A 17,599-nucleotide genomic window follows, 5' to 3' on the forward strand; every position below is an offset into this window, starting at 1 on the left:
AGGTAGATGAGCTTAGAGCATGGATTGATAACTGGAAATATGATGTTGTATTTATTAGAGAAACATGATTGCAGGAGGGGTGTGATGGGCAACTAAATATTCCTGGATTTCATTGCTTCAGGTGTGATAGGATTGGAGGGGCAGGAGGGGAAGGTGTTGCATTGCTTGTCTGAGAAAATATTATAGCAGTGCTTTGACAGGACAGACTAGAGGGCTCGTCTAGGGAGCATTTTTCGGTGGAATTGAGGAATGGGAAAGGTGTAGTGGGGTTGTATCATAGACCACCTAATCGGGAGTGAGAATTGGAGGAGCAAATTTGTAAGGAGATAGCAGATACTTGCAGTAAGCACAAGGTTGTGATTGTGGGAGATTTTAATATTCCACACATAGAAACATAAAAAATAGATGCAGGAGTAGGCCAAAGTGAATAATGTCACATTTATCCACGTTAAATTGCATCTGCCTTGAATTTGGCCACTCATCTAACCTATCCAAGTCACCCTGCATCCTCCTTGCAGCTAACACTGCCGCCCAGCTTCGTGTCATCTGCAATCTTGGAGATCTTGCATTTAATTCCCTCGTCTAAATCAGTAATATATATTGTAAACAACTGGGGTCCCAGCACTGAGCCTTGCAGTACCCCACTGCTGACTGCCTGCCAATCTGAAAAGGTCCTGTTTATTCCCACTCTTTGCTTCCTGTTTGCCAACCAATTCTCTATCCACATCAATACCACACCCCCAATACCGTGTGCTTAAGTTTGCACATTAATCTCCTGTGTGGGACCTTGTCAAAAGCCTTTTGAAAATCCCAATGTACCACATCCACTGTTAACCCTTGCCTGGGTGTGTTGTGTGGTAACCCCTGGAAGACGGTATTCCTGTGACAGGTCACTTTCGCTGATAACTCGTACGTGGACAGATTCAACGGATAAGAACTTCGTCGACGGTTATTTTGAAGTAACCGACTTTTCTCTACATTTCACTCTGGATCACAAATATCTCTCTCCCATCATTTATTCCGTAGATTACTGAATTTTCCTACTTTACCATTTAAAGACTCTAAGCTTTGTTCCCTCAGCCTCGATAGTCTGGGAAATACATTTACACACATATACACTTAACACTGTTAACTTTCCTTTATTTCGTTAAGTTACTTTATTATAAGTAGATACTAATAAAAAGAGTGATTTTAACATCAAAACCAGACTCCAGTGTGAACTCTATTGCTGCTGGTTCGTTTCTAAAACGTTTCAGTTCGTAACACAGTTTTATAAAACTAGTTAGACCACATCTGGAGTGTTTCATACAGTTCTGGTCGCCCCCATTCTCGGAAGGATGTCGGGGCTTTGGAGAGGGCGCAGAAGAGGTTTACCAGGACACTGCCTGGATTAGAGGACATGAGCTATAACGAGAGGCCGGACAAACGTATTGTTTTCTCCAGAGCGGCGCAGGCTGGGGTGAGACTGGATGGACATTTATAAGATTACGAGAGGAATAGATAGAGTGGACAGACGATATATTTTTCCTGGGGGTTGAAATGTCTAATACATTTAAGGCGAGATGAGATGTGAGCGGCAAGTTTGCTTCTTTCCACAGACTAATGTGTAGCTGGAGTCTCTGCCTGGGGGAGGGGGGAGGTGTCACCAATCCTGACACGTGATCCCGTTTGCCCCTCCCATTTAACCGCAGATGGGCAGCATCTGCGCGTCTGTTTCCGAGGCCCCGCCTCCCGATGATGTAACAATCTCTTCGCGCATGTTCACAGTCTCCGGGTGGACGGTGTTATCCTCTCCGCTCAGAGCTGAAGTGGGTCGGTGGTGTGTTCGGGAAAGACCTTCGTCTCTTCCGTCGGGATCACTGTCTGCGGGCCGAAGATATCACTTTCCCATCGGTGAGTATTGAGACCGATCCCGAGCGGGGAGATCCGATGTTGGCCGTGAGCCCCGAACTGAGGGCCAGTTAATCATCTATTTTCCAGCTATCTGGGCTCGTCAGAAATGTGTCGACTTAACTTAATCTGCATTGAACGATCCAAACCAGGAGCCCAGGCTGTCTGTTTCTGCAGAATTTAAATAGAAGACTCGCAGACAGGTCACTTGTGACTTGTGCCGCAGATTCGCCCCGCCTCCGCTTTGTGACGCAAGATCACGTGGTTGATTTTGGCCACTGACTGTGTTCAGGCATTAACTTCCCTAAACTCGCCTCGTTTCCTGAGGCTCCTCGCTTTTGTCCTGGGGCTTTTTGGCTGTTGTGTCTTCTCCCGGACTGGGGTGGGTGTGAAAGGAGAACGTCCCAGGTTGTGGGGATCTTTGATTTTACTGCCTGCTTTAGCGATGGACTGGGATGTCAAGGGGAAGAATGGTTCGAGCTTCAGCACCACGCAGCGTGGTGTGTCCCTGAGCAAGGCACTGAGCCACACATTACTCCTGCACGTTTATAGCCCAGCGACGGCGGTCGGTCCAGTATAGGCAAGACAAGATCTGTATCCTAGGATCTGTAATACAAATTTCCTGAAATGATCCTGTTTTAACCTGGAAATGGAGTGATAGTATAACAGTAAAGAAAGCACAACTTTTCCCTGTAAATTATCCAGGAACCGATTTGTCTGTTATTCCTGGAAATGTGTCCGGTACAGTTGTTGCTAATGAGGTTCACATGAATAATCTCAGGAATGATCGGCTTTATGTATGAGGAGCATTTGACGGTTCTGGACCTGTGCTCGATGGAGTTCAGAGGGACGGTGGGGGTGGTGGAGGGATGTATGGTTAAGTGAACCTACCGAATGCTGAAAAGCCTGGATACAGTGGACATGGAGAGGATGTTTCCATTAGACAGAGAGTCTGTGATCTGACAGCACAGTCTCAGAATAAAGATGCTTCCCTTTAAAACTGAGATGAGAAAAATTTTTTGGCCAAAAGATGTCTGATATCTGGAATTTGTTGCCGCAGAATTTGTTTGAGGCTGCCATTTGGGTATATTTGTGAAGATTAATATACTGATGATTGCTGAGTAGCTTCAGGGTTACAGGAGGAAGGCAGGAATATGGTGTTGGAATAAAAATCAGCCCTGGTTGAATGGTGGGCAGACCAGATGGATCGAATCACCTGATTCTGTTCCTGTGTCTTATGTCTTACCGTGACTGGATGATGGCTCCTTCTTATCCCGTATCGTCTGTGACATGTGAGGGACAATAAAAGATTGTTCACTGAGATCATTATATTTGCCTTCAATGTTTAAATTTCAGTGAGTTTTGTTCCTAGTAACATTAAGCAGAAATGTTTGGTCCTCCTTTTCATTGTTAACGTGCTTCATTATCTTTCATGTTAAAGTTAAACCTGCGGTGAGAGATTTATTGGAAGAAAACGCATGACTGAAGATGAGGGAACAGCAACAAGTGAACCAGCCCGAGGACTGAGAGCACTGACTGGAGAGAACCCATCTGACTCGGAGATTCCAGTGATTCAGTCAGGAGAAAGTTTGGTGAGTCTCATTTACTCAAACACTGGTCCTTTAGACATTACATACCTGTACAAAGGAAGGTACAAAATAGTTGGGAGTGAGACAGAATGTGCCCAGAAGAACCAGTTATGCCAGTACCAGTCAGACCCAGTTGTGAAGAAGCCCCCACCTCCAATATTCCCTTTGAACTTTTCGCCCTTCTCCCTTAAACCATGTCCTCTGGTTTTTTTTCTCCCTTAGCCTCAGTGGAAAAAGCCTGCTTGCATTCACTCTATCTATACCCATCATAATTTTATACACCTCTATCAAATCACCCCTCATTCTCCTACACTCCAGAGAATAAAGTCCTACCCTATTCAACCTTTCTCTGTAACTCAGTTTCTCAAGTCCTGGCAACATCCTTGTAAACCTTCTCTGCACTCTTTCAACCTTATTAATATCCTTCCTGTAATTCGGTGACCAAAACTGCACACAATACTCCAAATTCCCCCTCACTATTGCAATATACAACCACGCCATTACATTCCAACTCTTCTACTCAGTACTTTGATTTATAAAGGCCAATGTACCATCTCTTTAATACCCTATCTACATGTGATGCCACTTTTAGGGAATTTTCGATCAGTATTCCTAGATCCCTCTGTTCTAGTGCACTCCTCAGTGCCCTACCTTTTACCTTGTATGTTCTACATTGGTTTGACCTTCCAAAGTGCAATACCTCACACTTGTCTGTATTAAACTCCATCTGCCATTTTTCCAGCTGGTCCAGATCCCTCTGCAAGCTTTGAAAACCTTCCTCACGGTGCACTACACCTCCAATCTTTGTATCATCAACAAATTTGCTGATCCAATTTACCAAATAATTATCCAGATCATTGATATAGATGACAAATAACAATGGACCCAGCACTGATCCCTGTGGCACACCACTAGTCACAGGCCTCCACTCAAGAGTAGCAATCCTCCACTACCACTCTCTGACTTCTCCCTTTCTCAATTCCCATTCAAATTTACTACCTCACCATGTATACCTAGTGACTGAATGTTCCTAACTAACCTCCCATGCGGGACCTTGTCAAAGGCCTTACTGAAGTCCATACAGACAACATCCACTGCCTTGCCTTCATCCACTTTCCTTGTAACCTCCTCGAAAATCTCTAATATATTTGTTAAACATGACCTACCATGCACAAAGCCGTGTTGACTCTCCCTAATAAGTCCCTGTCTATCTAAATAATTGTTGATCCTATCTCTTCGTACTCCTTCCAATAACTTACCCATGACCTACATCAAACTTTCAAGCCTATGATTTCCTGGATTACTTTTAGAGCCTGCTTTAAACAACGGAACAACATGAGCATTTCTCCAAATCTCTGGCACCTCACCCGTAGATAACGACATTTAAATATATCTGCCAGGGCCCCTGCAATTTCAACACTAGTCTCCTTCAAGGTCCGAGGGAATACCCTGTCAGGTCCTGGAGATTTATCTACCTGACTCAAGGTAGCAAGCACCTCCTCCTCTTCTATCTGTATAGGTTCCAGGACCTCAATACTTGTTTGCCTTATTTCCACTGACTCCATGTCAGTTTCCTTAGTAAATTCAGACACAAAAAAACCATTTAACATCTCCCCAATTTCTTTTGGTTCCATGCATAGCCAACCACTCTGATCTTCAAGATGACCAATTTTATCCCTTAACTATCCTTTTGCTATTAATATACCTGTGGAAGCTCTTACTATCCTTCACCTTGACTGCCAACGCTACCTCATGTCTTCTTTCAGTCCTCCTGATTTCTTACGTAAGTATTTTTTTGCACTTTTTATACCCCTCAAGGACCTTCTTTGCTCCCTGTATCTTACACATGTCATACATCTCTCTCTTCTTTATCAGAGTTCCAATATCCATCGAGAACCAAGGTTCTTTATTCTTATACACGTTGGCTTTAATCCTGAGACTTTGTTCCCAGGGTGTACTCATGGGCCGTCCAGAAATGATTTCAGCTGGTGACAACCCTGTTTTCCTCTGTGGGGTAACCCTCATGTTGAATCGGGCTAATAGTCTGACCTTCAACCAAGTGAGTCCAGTCTCCGCTGTTAGTCTGGCCAATTTACTCTTCAGAGTGCCATTGGCTCTTTCCACTCTTGCCAGTGTCCCGTGGGTGGTGTACACAGTGGAATTGTTGCTTGATAGCTAGTTTGTTACATACTCCTTCATTTACTTTCACCATAAAGTGTGGGCCATTGTTGAACTCAGCATCTCTGGCTTGTACCTGGGAATTATTTCCCGTAATAATACCTTCACAACAGTCACAGCAGTATTAATGGTAGTTGGAATAGCTTCAATCCATCTATTAAACACATCTATAATAACTAAGCAGTATCTATCGCAATGTACTCTAGGCAATTCAATAAAATCAACTTGTAGACACAAAAAAGATCCACCTGTCAAGGGAGTTGTACCGGGTGTGCAGGGTACAGGTTACAAACCATTCCCTCCTTTCCCAGGTGTGTCAAAAATTGTATTGGTAAAAATTGTGTTGGAACACAAACCTGTCCCACTAGGTGATCCAAAAACTTAGGCAGGGGAATTTCTGGCACCCCATATGGGACCACAGTTTTCACTCCTCCTCAGAGGCATCCCCCTGAGAAGAACAAAACTCGAGGTAGCTGCAGAGCGGTGAGTAAGTTGTCATTACTAATGGGGTGGCCAGAGGAAGTCAGGAATCTCCACGTTCCCAGAGAGCCCCCTAGTCATGTACAATTCCAAATGCATAACGGGAGTCTGTGTAAACATTCCCACTTTAGTCTGTTGCTGGGATACAGGCACGAGTCAGAGCAAACAGCTCAGCCTTCTGGGCGGAGACAGCTGCTTCAAAAGAGGCCTGTTCAGTTACTTCACTGTCCGTCACTGTCGCATAGTCAGAATATTGTTATCCTGCTGAATCCACAAAAGAGTTTCCATCCTCATAAAACGTTGCCTCAGGCTAGAGGGGGTATAGCAGAATGGATGGGAGAGTCCGTCCTTCTTTCACAGTGATCCGGATGGGCCAGAGGGGGTATTGCAGAATGGATGGGAGAGTCTGTCCTTCTTTCACAGTGATCCGGACGGGCTAGAGGGGGTATTGCAGAATGGATGGGAGAGTCTGTCCTTCTTTCACTGTGATCCGGATGGGCTAGAGGGGGTATTGCAGAATGGATGGGAGAGTCTGTCCTTCTTTCACTGTGATCCGGATGGGCTAGAGGGGGTATTGCAGAATGGATGGGAGAGTCTGTCCTTCTTTCACTGTGATCCGGAAAGGAGGGCTGACTTCATGGACTGAAATTGCCCAGAGATGGAGTACAACATCTTGGGTTCAGTCACTATTAAAAGAATGTCTTACCAGATGTCCCGTCTTCACCTCAGACTCCTTCTGGTATCGGAGTTGGCTCACGGCCAAGTCTTGCCAGTCTCCCTCGGTGCTAGAGGCCTGTTTCGTCAGGGTGTAGACAAGGAACCCTAGGCTCTTTGGCTTGAACCCAGGGCAAACCCTGAAGGTGGTATGGGGAACCACCAATCCTGTCTGTCGCCAAAAGAAATCTGGAACCTCGGCCAGAAATGCAATGCCGTCTCTTCCTTTAACCTCTCCAATCACTGTGACTGGGAACTTCTGTCCCTCGAGGGGTTTCCTCAGATGAGCACCAGGTAGGGTCATAACACAGAGTCACATGAGAACTGGCCACTGGCAGAAGGGGTTTAAATGTACTGGAGCCCAGATAAAGAGCCCACCACAGGGTGGTCAGAGGAAGCTATCAGTTGTTCGCAGTTCCAGCATCATATCCTTGTCCGTGTATAGAATCTCGACTTCCAACAGACAGAGCAATTCTCTCCCTACGAGATTACACCCCTGTCTGGTGGTGACTGTAAATGAAACCTCACACTGGCTCCCCTGGAATTCCACCTGCAGTGGCTGGGTACGTGAATAGGTACGTTCTGTGCCTTCGAACCCAGACAGAGTGATTGTAGCGTCTGATAGCTGGAATCCCTTTTCCGATACTATTTCCTGATCGAGGGTGTTGTGGTTGCCCCATATCAATCATAAATGGAACTGGATTTCCAGCAACTTGCAATATTACATTGGGCTCTTCCTGAGCGTTGGCAGTCATGGTTGGAAGGATCTTCTTGTCAATTTCTAAACGGGTTGTTGTCCCCACCTGTCACTTGGTAGGTTTTTGTTCCCATTTCTGTTCCTCAGATATAGCCCGCTCGCGTCCTTCCCGCTGAGCATATTCACCTTTAATATTAGTTCCCTTCAGGGTTGATCGGGATTCGAAAGTTGGGTCCTAATGATATGTCAAAGCTCATCGCATTCGATTTTGGTCATTGTCAGGCCAATCCATATTATTTGTTTTAATCATGTTGGCTAACTTAGTTGGTAAGCATTGGAGCAGTAGGGCATTGAACTCGAGGGAAAGATTCCCATCATTAAAGGCTTGGTCTCCTGCAAAGGTGCAGTAGCAGGCCACAAGTCACTCCCAATAGTCTGGTCCCGATTCCCCAGGCTCAGGTTTGCATTCAAGTACTTTAGTGATGTTTACAGGTTGCTGGAGAGCCCTTTCCAAGGCTTGAATGATCTGGTCTGTCTGTTCATTCTCATTATGGTTTTCACCTGTAACTCCTGATAGCTGTAACTCCTGTATCTCAATTCTGCCTTCCCATTTTGCCTCTCATCAGCTGAGAGAATCATGCAGCAGTTAAATCTTGAGGAGTCGCATTAAACATTTGTATGGTACCGTGGACACACTGAGCAAACTGCGCTGTTTTTTCTTTTCTATCTGGGGCCTGATTCATGATCATTAGCATTTCTTGAGGCTTCCAGGGAGCATACACTGGAATCACTGAGGGCTGTCCGTCTTCCTATTCCGAGGGGGAGCGTTTGCTACTGCTGTTCAGGAGGATTTAAACTAATGTGGCAGAGGGATGGGAACAAGTGCAAAGAGACAGAGGGGTGAAGAATGACAGTAGAAGCAAAAAGTAGGAAGGTGAAAAGTAAACATGGCAGGCAGTCAAATCCAGGGCAAAAATCAAAAAGGGCCACTTTTCAACATAATTGTATAAGGGCTAAGAGTGTGGTAGAAACAAGCCTGAAGGCTTTGTGTGTCAATGCAAGGAGCATTTGTAATAAGGTGAATGAATTGAATGTGCAGATCGTTATTAATGAATATGATATGGTTGGAATCACAGAGACATGGCTTCAGGGTGACCAAGGATAGGAGCTCAACATCCAGGGATATTCAATATTCAGGAGGGATAGACAGGAAAGAAAAGGAGGTGGGGTAGCCTTGCTGGTTAGAGAAGAGATTAACACAATAGAAAGGAAGGACATTAGCCTGGAGGATGTGGAATCGATATGGGTAGAGCTGCGTAACACTAAGGGGCATAAAACGCTGGTGGGATTTGTGTACAGGCCACCTAACTGTAGTAGTGAAGTTGGGGATGGCATTAAACAGGAAATTAGAAATGCGTGCAAAAAAGGAACAGCAGTTATAACGGGTGACTTCAATCTACATATAGATTGGGTGAACCAAATTGGTAAGGGTGCTGAGGAAGAGGATTTCTTAGAATGTGCGCGGGATGGTTTTCTGAACCAACATGTCGAGGAACCAACTAGGGAGCAGGTCATTCTAGACTGGGTATTGAGCAATGAGGAAGGGTTAATTAGCAATCTTGTCATGCGATGCTCCTTGTGTAAGAGTGACCATAATATGGTGGAATTCTTCGTTAAGATGGAGAGTGACATAGTTAATTCAGAACCAAATGTTCTGAACTTAACGACGGGCAACTTTGAAGATATGAGACTTGATGTAGCTAAGACAGACTGGCAAATGATATTTAAAGGGTTGACGGTGGATAGAAACATAGAAAGTAGGTGCAGGAGTAGGCCATTCGGCCCTTCGAGCCTGCACCGCCATTCAGTATGATCATGGCTGATCATCCAACTCAGAACCCTGTACCTGCTTTCTCTCCATAACCCCGATCCCTTTAGCCACAAGAGCCATATCTAACTCCCTCTGAAATATAGCCAATGAACTTGCCTCAACTGTTTCCTGTGGCAGAGAATTCCACAGATTCTCCACTCTTTGTGTGAAGACGTTTTTCCTCATCTCGGACCTAAAAGTCTTCCCCTTTATCCTTAAACTGTGACCCCTCATTCTGGACTCCCCCAACATCGGAAACAATCTTCCTGCATCTAGCCTGTCCAATCCCTTTAGAATTTTATATGTTTCAATAAGATCCCCCATCAATCTTCTAAATTCCAGTGAGTATAAGCCTAGTCGATCCAGTCTTCCTTCATATGAAAGTCCTGTCATCCCAGGAATCAATCTGGTGAACCTTCTGATTAGGGGACCAAAACTGCACACAATACTCTAGGTGCGGTCTCACCAAGGCCTTGTACAACTGCAGTAGAACCTCCCTGCTCCTGTACTCAAATCCCTTTGCAATGAATGCCAGCATACCTTTCGCCTTTTTCACCGCCTGCTGTACCTGCATCCCTCCCTTCAATGACTGGTGTACAATGACACCCAGGTCTCGATGCACCTCCCCTTTTCCTAATCGGCCACCGTTCAGAGAATAATCTGTTTTCCTGTTCTTGCAACCAAAATGGATAACCTCATATTTATCCTCATTAAATTGCATCTGCCATGAATTTGCCCACTCACCTAACCTATCCAAGTCACCCTGCATCCTCTTAGCACCCTCCTTACAGCTAACACCGCCGCCCAGCTTCGTGTCATCCACAAACTTGGAGATGCTGCATTTAATTCCCTCATCTAAAATCATTAATATACATTGTAAACAACTGGGGTCCCTGCACTGAGCCTTGCGGTACCCCACTAGTCATTGCCTGCCATTCTGAAAAGTTCCCGTTTACTCCTACTCTTTGCTTCCTGTCTGCCAACCAATTCTCTATCCACATCAATACCATACCCCCAATACTGAGTGTGTTAAGTTTACACACTAATCTCCTGTGTGGGACCTTGTCAAAAGCCTTTTGAAAATCTAAGTATACCACATCTACTGGCTCTCCCCTATCCACTCTACTAGTTACATCTTCAAAAAATTCTATAAGATTCGTCAGACCGGAATTTCCTTTCACAAATCCATGCTGACTTTGTCCGATGATTTCACCTCTTTCCAAATGTGCTGTTATCACATCTTTGATAACCGACTCTAGCATTATTCCCACCACCAACGTCAGAATAATTGGTCTATGATTCCCCGGTTTTTCTCTCCCTCCTTTTTTAAAAAAGTGGGCTTACATTAGCCACCCTCCAATCCTCAGGAATTAATCCAGAATCTAAGGAGTTTTGAAAAATTATCACTAATGCATCCACTATTTCTTGGGCTACTCTGGGATGCAGAACATCTGGCCCTGGGGATTTATCTGCCTTTAATCCCTTCAATTTACCTAACACCACTTCCCTACTAACATGTATTGCCCTCAGTTCCTCCATCTCACTAGACCCTCGGTCTCTTACTATTTCTGGAGGGTTATTTATGTCCTCCTTAGTGAAGACAGAACCAAGGTAGTTATTCAACTGGTGTGCCATGTCTTTGTTCCCTATGATCAATTCACCTGTTTCTGACTGTAAAGGTCCTTACATTTGTCTTGACCAATCTTTTTCTTTTCACATATCTGTAAAATCTGTTACAGTCAGTTTTTATGTTCCCTGCCAGCTTTCTCTCATAATCTTTTTTCCCTTTCCTAATTAAGCCTTTTGTCCTCCTCTGCTGGTGTCTGAATTTCTCCCAGTCCCCAGGTGTGGCACATTTTTTTGCTAATTTATATGTTTCTTCTTTGGACTTGATACTATCCCTAATTTCCCTTGTCAGCCACAGGTGCACTACCTTCCCTGGCTTATTCTTTTGCCAAACTGGGATGAACAATTGTTGTAGTTCATCCATGCTTTAAATGCTTGCCATTGCATATTCACCGTCAACCCTTTAAGTATCATTTGCCAGTCTATCTTAGCTAATTCACGTCTCATACCTTCAAAGTTACCTTTCTTTAAGTTCAGAACCTTTGTTTCTGAATTAACTATGTCACTCTCCATCTTAATGAAGAATTCCACCATATAATGGTCACTCTTACCCAAGGGGCCTCGCACGACAAGATTGCTAACTAACCCTTTCTTTTTGCTCAATGCACAATGTAGAATGGCCTGCTCTCTAGTTGGTTCCGCAACATTCAAAGGCAATGGCAAGCATTTAAAAATTGCATGGATGAACTACAACAAGTTTTAAGTTTTTCAGCTTAAACCTATTCCCCCTCGTGTTAGCTGTTTCAGCCCTGGGGAAGAAGCTGCTGGCTATCCACACGACCAATGCCTCTCATCATCTTATACACTTGCATGATTTTCTACAGGGTGAATAAGACGATGAGCTCACTGTGGTTTTTACGTTCTCTCTCTCTCCCTCTCTCTCTCTCTCCTTGTGTCTAACGTCACAGCCCCGCCTCACTCAGGCACAAAGTGACACTCACAGTAAGCGAACCTGTGGTCTCGTAACACAATGCACCTCTAAAGTCTGACAGCAGACTAGCGAGTGAATCTTCGATGGTGCAGAGTCAAAAACAAAAAAGTTGCCAGCCTGAGTCAGGGCTTTGGGGCTCCAGAGAGCGATGGGGTCTAGAATTTACCAGGAGGAGGAGGAATCAGACCAGCAGGATGTGGCTACAAAAGGAAGGTCAGAAACATTTGGAAACTGGTTGACCGGAAAAAAAGGTGGTTAATTTCAGGCAGCAAATGTGGAGAGGAATAAAAAGACAATGTTTAGGCTGAGCCCCTTCAGCATGCCTGGACTGTGTACTCTGCTGCTTAGTTCCTCTCTGAATTGCAGAGCTCCTCCAGCGTTTTGTGTGTGTGTGTCTCTGTATTTCCAGCAACTGCAGAATCTCCTGTGTTTTATATCTGCATTTTACTTTGGCGTGAGATACACGTTGATATTGAGTATATTGTTTATGGGAGCTGCTTTCTACGTTAAAACAGCTGTAGAATTTTTCTATACACACTATAAAAAAAATGAGGTATGGACATTGAACCGGTGCTTGCAGAAATGGTTAATGGCATCGTGATTACCCATAGGGCCATGCATTAAGAATTTTGCCAGTGCTAAAGCGCTGATGAAATGCGCAGGTGTCAGGCTGAGGACGTCCCTGAGTATCACGCATGCGCGCAGTACACAGAAGGCTTTAAAAATGTCGGGTGCAGGTAATAGCGATTCTCCGTGTTTTTATCTTAAACACCGACTTCGCGACAATTCCTGTGAAATCTGGACACCATGGCCAACAATCCCGGGACAGTCCTGCTCTTGTCCCTGTCTCTCAGCACCACGATCCGTACATGGGCCCCGGGGAGCTTCCGGCTGCTGAGTGAATGGGAACCGATGGATCTTTCAGACAGAGCTGAGCTCCAGCTATAATAAAGGCAAGGATTAGGAACTCAGAGAAAGGGAACAAAATCTTTTACATCACCAGTTGAGAAAATCACCTTTGTTTTACCTCCAATCACTAATAAGAGAAAATCTGAAGATGCTGGAAATCCAAGCAACACACACAAAATGCTGGAGGCATTCAGCATTGGTACTCTTTTCCGTAGATGCTGCCTGGCCTGATGAGTTCCTCCAGCATTTTGTGTCTGTTGCTTGTTCTACCTCCTCTTGTTCTGGACTTTTCTACCGGTGAGAGCATGTTTTGTCCCATTCTCTCTGGGTACTGAATGATATCAAGCACCTTTGCCCTGGGCAGCAAGTAGCTTTCACATCACAAATGTGCCAGACTCCAGTGAGACAGAAAGACTACTGCCCTTCCCTTCGTATTCATTGGCATTGCCATCACTGAGTTCACCACTGTCAGTCTCTGTCTGATGTGTGTATTGTGGCAATGCAAACGTTGCTGGAGAATTGGGGGAGGCTTCAAGGGAGGATAGAAACTGAGTTCACCACTGTCAGTCATTGGGGGGGGGGGGAGGGTTCAGGGGAAATATTTATGTAGAATATAGAAACTGGTAATATTTGTGTGTATTCTGGTGTCGCAAAAGTTGCTGGAGAATTTGCAAGTGGGAAGAAGTGGAATGATATTTGGAAATCTGACTTGTTAAAGCATAACTTAGCAAGCAAACAATATAGGGACAACATGCAAAAACTTTGGTGAGAAAATCCTTCATTACCCATTACAGGCCTGCTACATAGGTTGTGTGAGAGTGTAGATGAACTGGATTGAACCCAGAAGAGATCAAAGTTCCTATTGACTGTGATTTTCTAGCTGTGAAAATGAATACCTCTCTATATAAAATTCACTGTGCACATCTTGTCACTGGGTAAAAAAAATGCACAGTGCAAGATTTATGTACACACTGGTTATTACAAATTAGAGGGGGTATTGGAGGGAAGATGGGGAAACCTGTAGTGTCCCTGATGCCCTCACTTACAAGAAGTGCATCCAGCTGCAGCTTGTAACCCTGCACTTTAAGGAGTTGGAACTTGAAACACATATGGGAATTGATGGTCATTCCAGATGCCAGCACTCTGCCCAGTCAGGAGATGATTTATCTTCCAACTTGGGTTTAACCTCACCGTAACAGTGTGATACCAAATCAAATCTTAGCAACTCAAGTAATCTCATCTGAAATGTTGTCCTACACTCATTGATGGATTTTGTAAATCTTTTACAGGTTAAAAACGGGAAGGAATATGTCTCCAGGAATCTGAAACACGGCACAACAGTTTTTTTGTCTCTGTCCAGATATTTAAGAAGTGGAGCAAGGGATTCAATCAACCATCCTTCCTGCTCAGACTGTGGGGAGGGATTCACTTGGTCATTTCAACTGAAGGTACATCAGCAAGTTCACACTGGGCAAGGCCATTCATCTGTTCTGTGTGTGAGAAAGGATTCTGTCGGGCATCCCACCTGTGGACACACCACTCAGATGACACTGGGCAGAGCTGGTCATCTGCTGAATTTCGGGGAAGGGATTCTCTCGGTCATCTGACCTAATGGCACACCAACGTGTTCACACCAGGGGGCAGGCATTCACCTGCACAGTCTGTGGGAAGGGATTCACTGCGTCATCCAACCTACAGAGACACCAGCGAGTTCACACTGGGGAGAAGCCATTCACCTGCTCAGTCTGTGGGAAGGGATTCACTCAGTCATCCCACCTACAGAGTCATCAGCGAGTTCACACTGGGGAGAAGCCGTTCATTTGCACAGTCTGTGGGAAGGGATTCACTCAGTCATCCCAACTACAGAGTCATCAGCGAGTTCACACTGGGGAGAAGCCATTCACCTGCTCAGTCTGTGGGAAGGGATTCACTCAGTCATCCAACCTACAGAATCATCAGCGAGTTCACACTGGGGAGAAGCCGTTCACCTGTTCAGAATGTGGGATAGGATTCACTCAGTCATCCCAACTACTGGCACATCAGTCAGTTCATAATGGGGAGTGGCCATTCACCTGCTCAGTCTGTGGGAAGGGATTCACTCAGTCATCCCACCTACAGAGTCATCAGCGAGTTCACACTAGAGAGAAGCCGTTCACCTGCTCAGTCTGTGGGAAGGGATTCACTCAGTCATCCCAACTACAGAATCATCAGCGACTTCACACTGAGGAGTGGCTGTTCACCTGCTCAGAATGTGGGAAAAGATTCACTCACTCATCCATCCTACAGAGTCATCAGCGAGTTCACACTGGGGAGAAGCCGTTCACCTGCTCAGTCTGTGGGAAGGGATTCACTCATTTATCCAGCCTACAGAGTCATCAGCGAGTTCACACTGGGGAGAGGCCATTCACCTGCTCAGTCTGTGGGAAGAGTTTCACTCGGTCATCCCAACTACTGGCACACCAGTCAGTTCATACTGGGGAGAAGCCGTTCACCTGCTCAGTCTGTGGGAAGGGATTCACTCGGTCATCCCACCTACAGAATCATCGGCGAGTTCACACTGGGGAGAAGCCATTCATCTGCTCAGAATGTGGGAAGGGATTCACTCGGTCATCCACCCTACTGAGTCACCAGCGAGTTCACACTGGGGAGAGGCCGTTCTCCTGCACAGTATGTGGGAAGGGATTCACTCGGTCATCCACCCTGCAGAGACACCAGCGAGTTCACACTGGGGAGAGGCCATTCACCTGCTCAGTCTGTGGGATAGGATTCACTCGGTCATCACAACTACTGGCACACCAGTCAGTTCACAGTGGGGACTGGCCGTTGTTATGAATCCCTGGGTTTTGTTTGATGTGGACTGTCATTTTAAGAGAGAGAGACAGGGATTAGGATGCCAACTCAGTCTGACTTGCTGCTTGTTTTCATTGCTCGCAGCTTGTTTAGTTTTAACCGAGGACACAGACACTCAGAGACAGACAGAGACAAAGGAGGAAAAATGGAAGGATCGAAACCAGGGAACTAGTGGCCAAGGGTCACTGTTTGGAACTTTCCTATGCCCACAAGGACGGGTTAATTGTCGATTCACCGTACATCGAATGTGTGGTTGTCATCTCGTTTGATCCTTAAGAGTGGATCGGATTTGGCGCATCCTGTGGAGACCACTTATGTGTTAACCCTTGCCTGGCTGTGGTGGAAGACAATACCCCTTGTGACAAGTCACTTTCGATGATAATTTGTATGTGGATTTGGAACAATGACGGATAAAATCTCCAGCAACTGTTCTCTCGTTTTACCACCGTGGAACCTGTGCAATTCTACATATTTGACTTCTCTCGCCATTTACCCTGGATCATAACTCACTCTCTATCATCGCCTATTCTGTAGTTCAACTGAACTTTCATACTTTACCATCTCAAGACTGGAAGCCTTGTTTCCCCTGAGCTCAACAGTTTGGGAGTTACATTTACACACATTTATAAACTTAACACTGTTAACTTCTGTTTATCTTGTTGAAGTTGCAATTTTACAAGTAGATTCTAATAAAGACAGATTTAACATCAAAACCAGACTCCAGGTGTAGTCTATTGCTGCTGGCTTGTTTCTAAAGCATTATGGTTCGTAACAAATTTGGGGCCTGCGTCTGGGATATGAACAAATTTGGGGGCTATTAATCGATGAATTATCGATTTGATTGGGGAAACCCTTTTGATTTATTTGTGTGTGGAAATCAGCAGCAATGGACATTTATAAATTTCTGGAAGCGCCAACCCCTGAGGCATTAGGAAAAGCCAAAAAGAATGAATTGCTGACTGTTGCTAATGGGCTGAATCTTGAGCAGGTAAGGGGGTGTGAAGGACCAGAGCAAGCATAAAACTGAGAGAGGAGGTACAGGTAAACCAATAGGGGTTTTATTATAAAATATAGGCATCCACCCCCTTTTTCAGAGACTGGGATCCCTGTTTCAACCGGTAATGATTTGCATTGCAATGTGTTCACCTCTCAGTCCTCGATTCTCCAAATGAAAGTGTTATCACATTTGATCTTTCTTTATATGATGACCCAACCATTTCAGGGATCAGTCTGTTGAAACTTCATTGCACTCTCTAATACAAATACTCTCCAATCACTTTTTTAATCCTCTGTGCAAAAAAATATCCATCTTCCGCAGCCCCGTTTTGCCCCAACGACTCACCTCCTACCCCCGTCATTGGCCCCACTTGCAGGTCAACCGTCTGTCGGTGTTTCCTCCCCTATGTGAATCCCTCTGCTCGCCACCACCACAGATTTCCACCGGGGCAAACATCTTGTCCGCTCCCTCTCACACCATCTTTTTCCTTTCAATTAAATCCCTCCTCTCCCTCCCCAGGGAACTGGCATCAAACCGACGGGCCGAGCGGTCTCCACCTCTCAGCGACATATCAGACTCCGGCTGCAGGAGACGCTTCACAAACGCCCCAACTTCCCTTGGAGGGAAATGGAAATAAATCAAAAAACGGACATTTACTCCGCTGTGATGTGGAGTTTGAGGCCGGAGCGGGAGGCGAACTCAGCGGGGGTAACACCCTCTGGACTTGTCCACCTCTGCGACTGGTGGTAACAAGTGATTGACATCGCTTTGCACCAATGGGAATAGCGCAGCCCCTGAATCCTTTGTTGACAGCGGTGGGGGAGGGCTGGTCACGTGACTATTAGCCCAGCTATTAAACTGATAAAGC

The 17,599-nt window shown here is 45.3% G+C and overlaps 2 protein-coding genes across 2 annotated transcripts in view; one reads left to right on the forward strand and one right to left on the reverse strand.

The window, feature by feature from the left end:
- Positions 1-3,010: 3,010 nt before the first annotated feature.
- Positions 3,011-16,068, forward strand: LOC132386340 (gastrula zinc finger protein XlCGF26.1-like). Its single transcript, XM_059958598.1, has 2 exons — positions 3,011-3,482; positions 14,174-16,068. The coding sequence occupies exon 2, from the start codon at positions 14,496-14,498 to the stop codon at positions 15,714-15,716; it is 1,221 nt and encodes a 406-aa protein (XP_059814581.1). The 5' UTR covers positions 3,011-3,482; positions 14,174-14,495; the 3' UTR covers positions 15,717-16,068.
- The window catches only part of LOC132386339 (zinc finger protein 229-like), a 32,163-nt gene continuing 27,102 nt past the window's right edge, over positions 12,539-17,599 (reverse strand). Inside the window, exon 4 of the transcript XR_009509492.1 lies at positions 12,539-12,917. The gene's annotated coding sequence lies outside the window, so the exon portion shown is untranslated. The remainder of the gene's footprint in view (positions 12,918-17,599) is intronic.

The sequence above is a fragment of the Hypanus sabinus genome, unplaced genomic scaffold, assembly GCF_030144855.1.
Source record: "Hypanus sabinus isolate sHypSab1 unplaced genomic scaffold, sHypSab1.hap1 scaffold_1098, whole genome shotgun sequence".
Taxonomy (NCBI): Eukaryota; Metazoa; Chordata; class Chondrichthyes; order Myliobatiformes; family Dasyatidae; genus Hypanus; species Hypanus sabinus.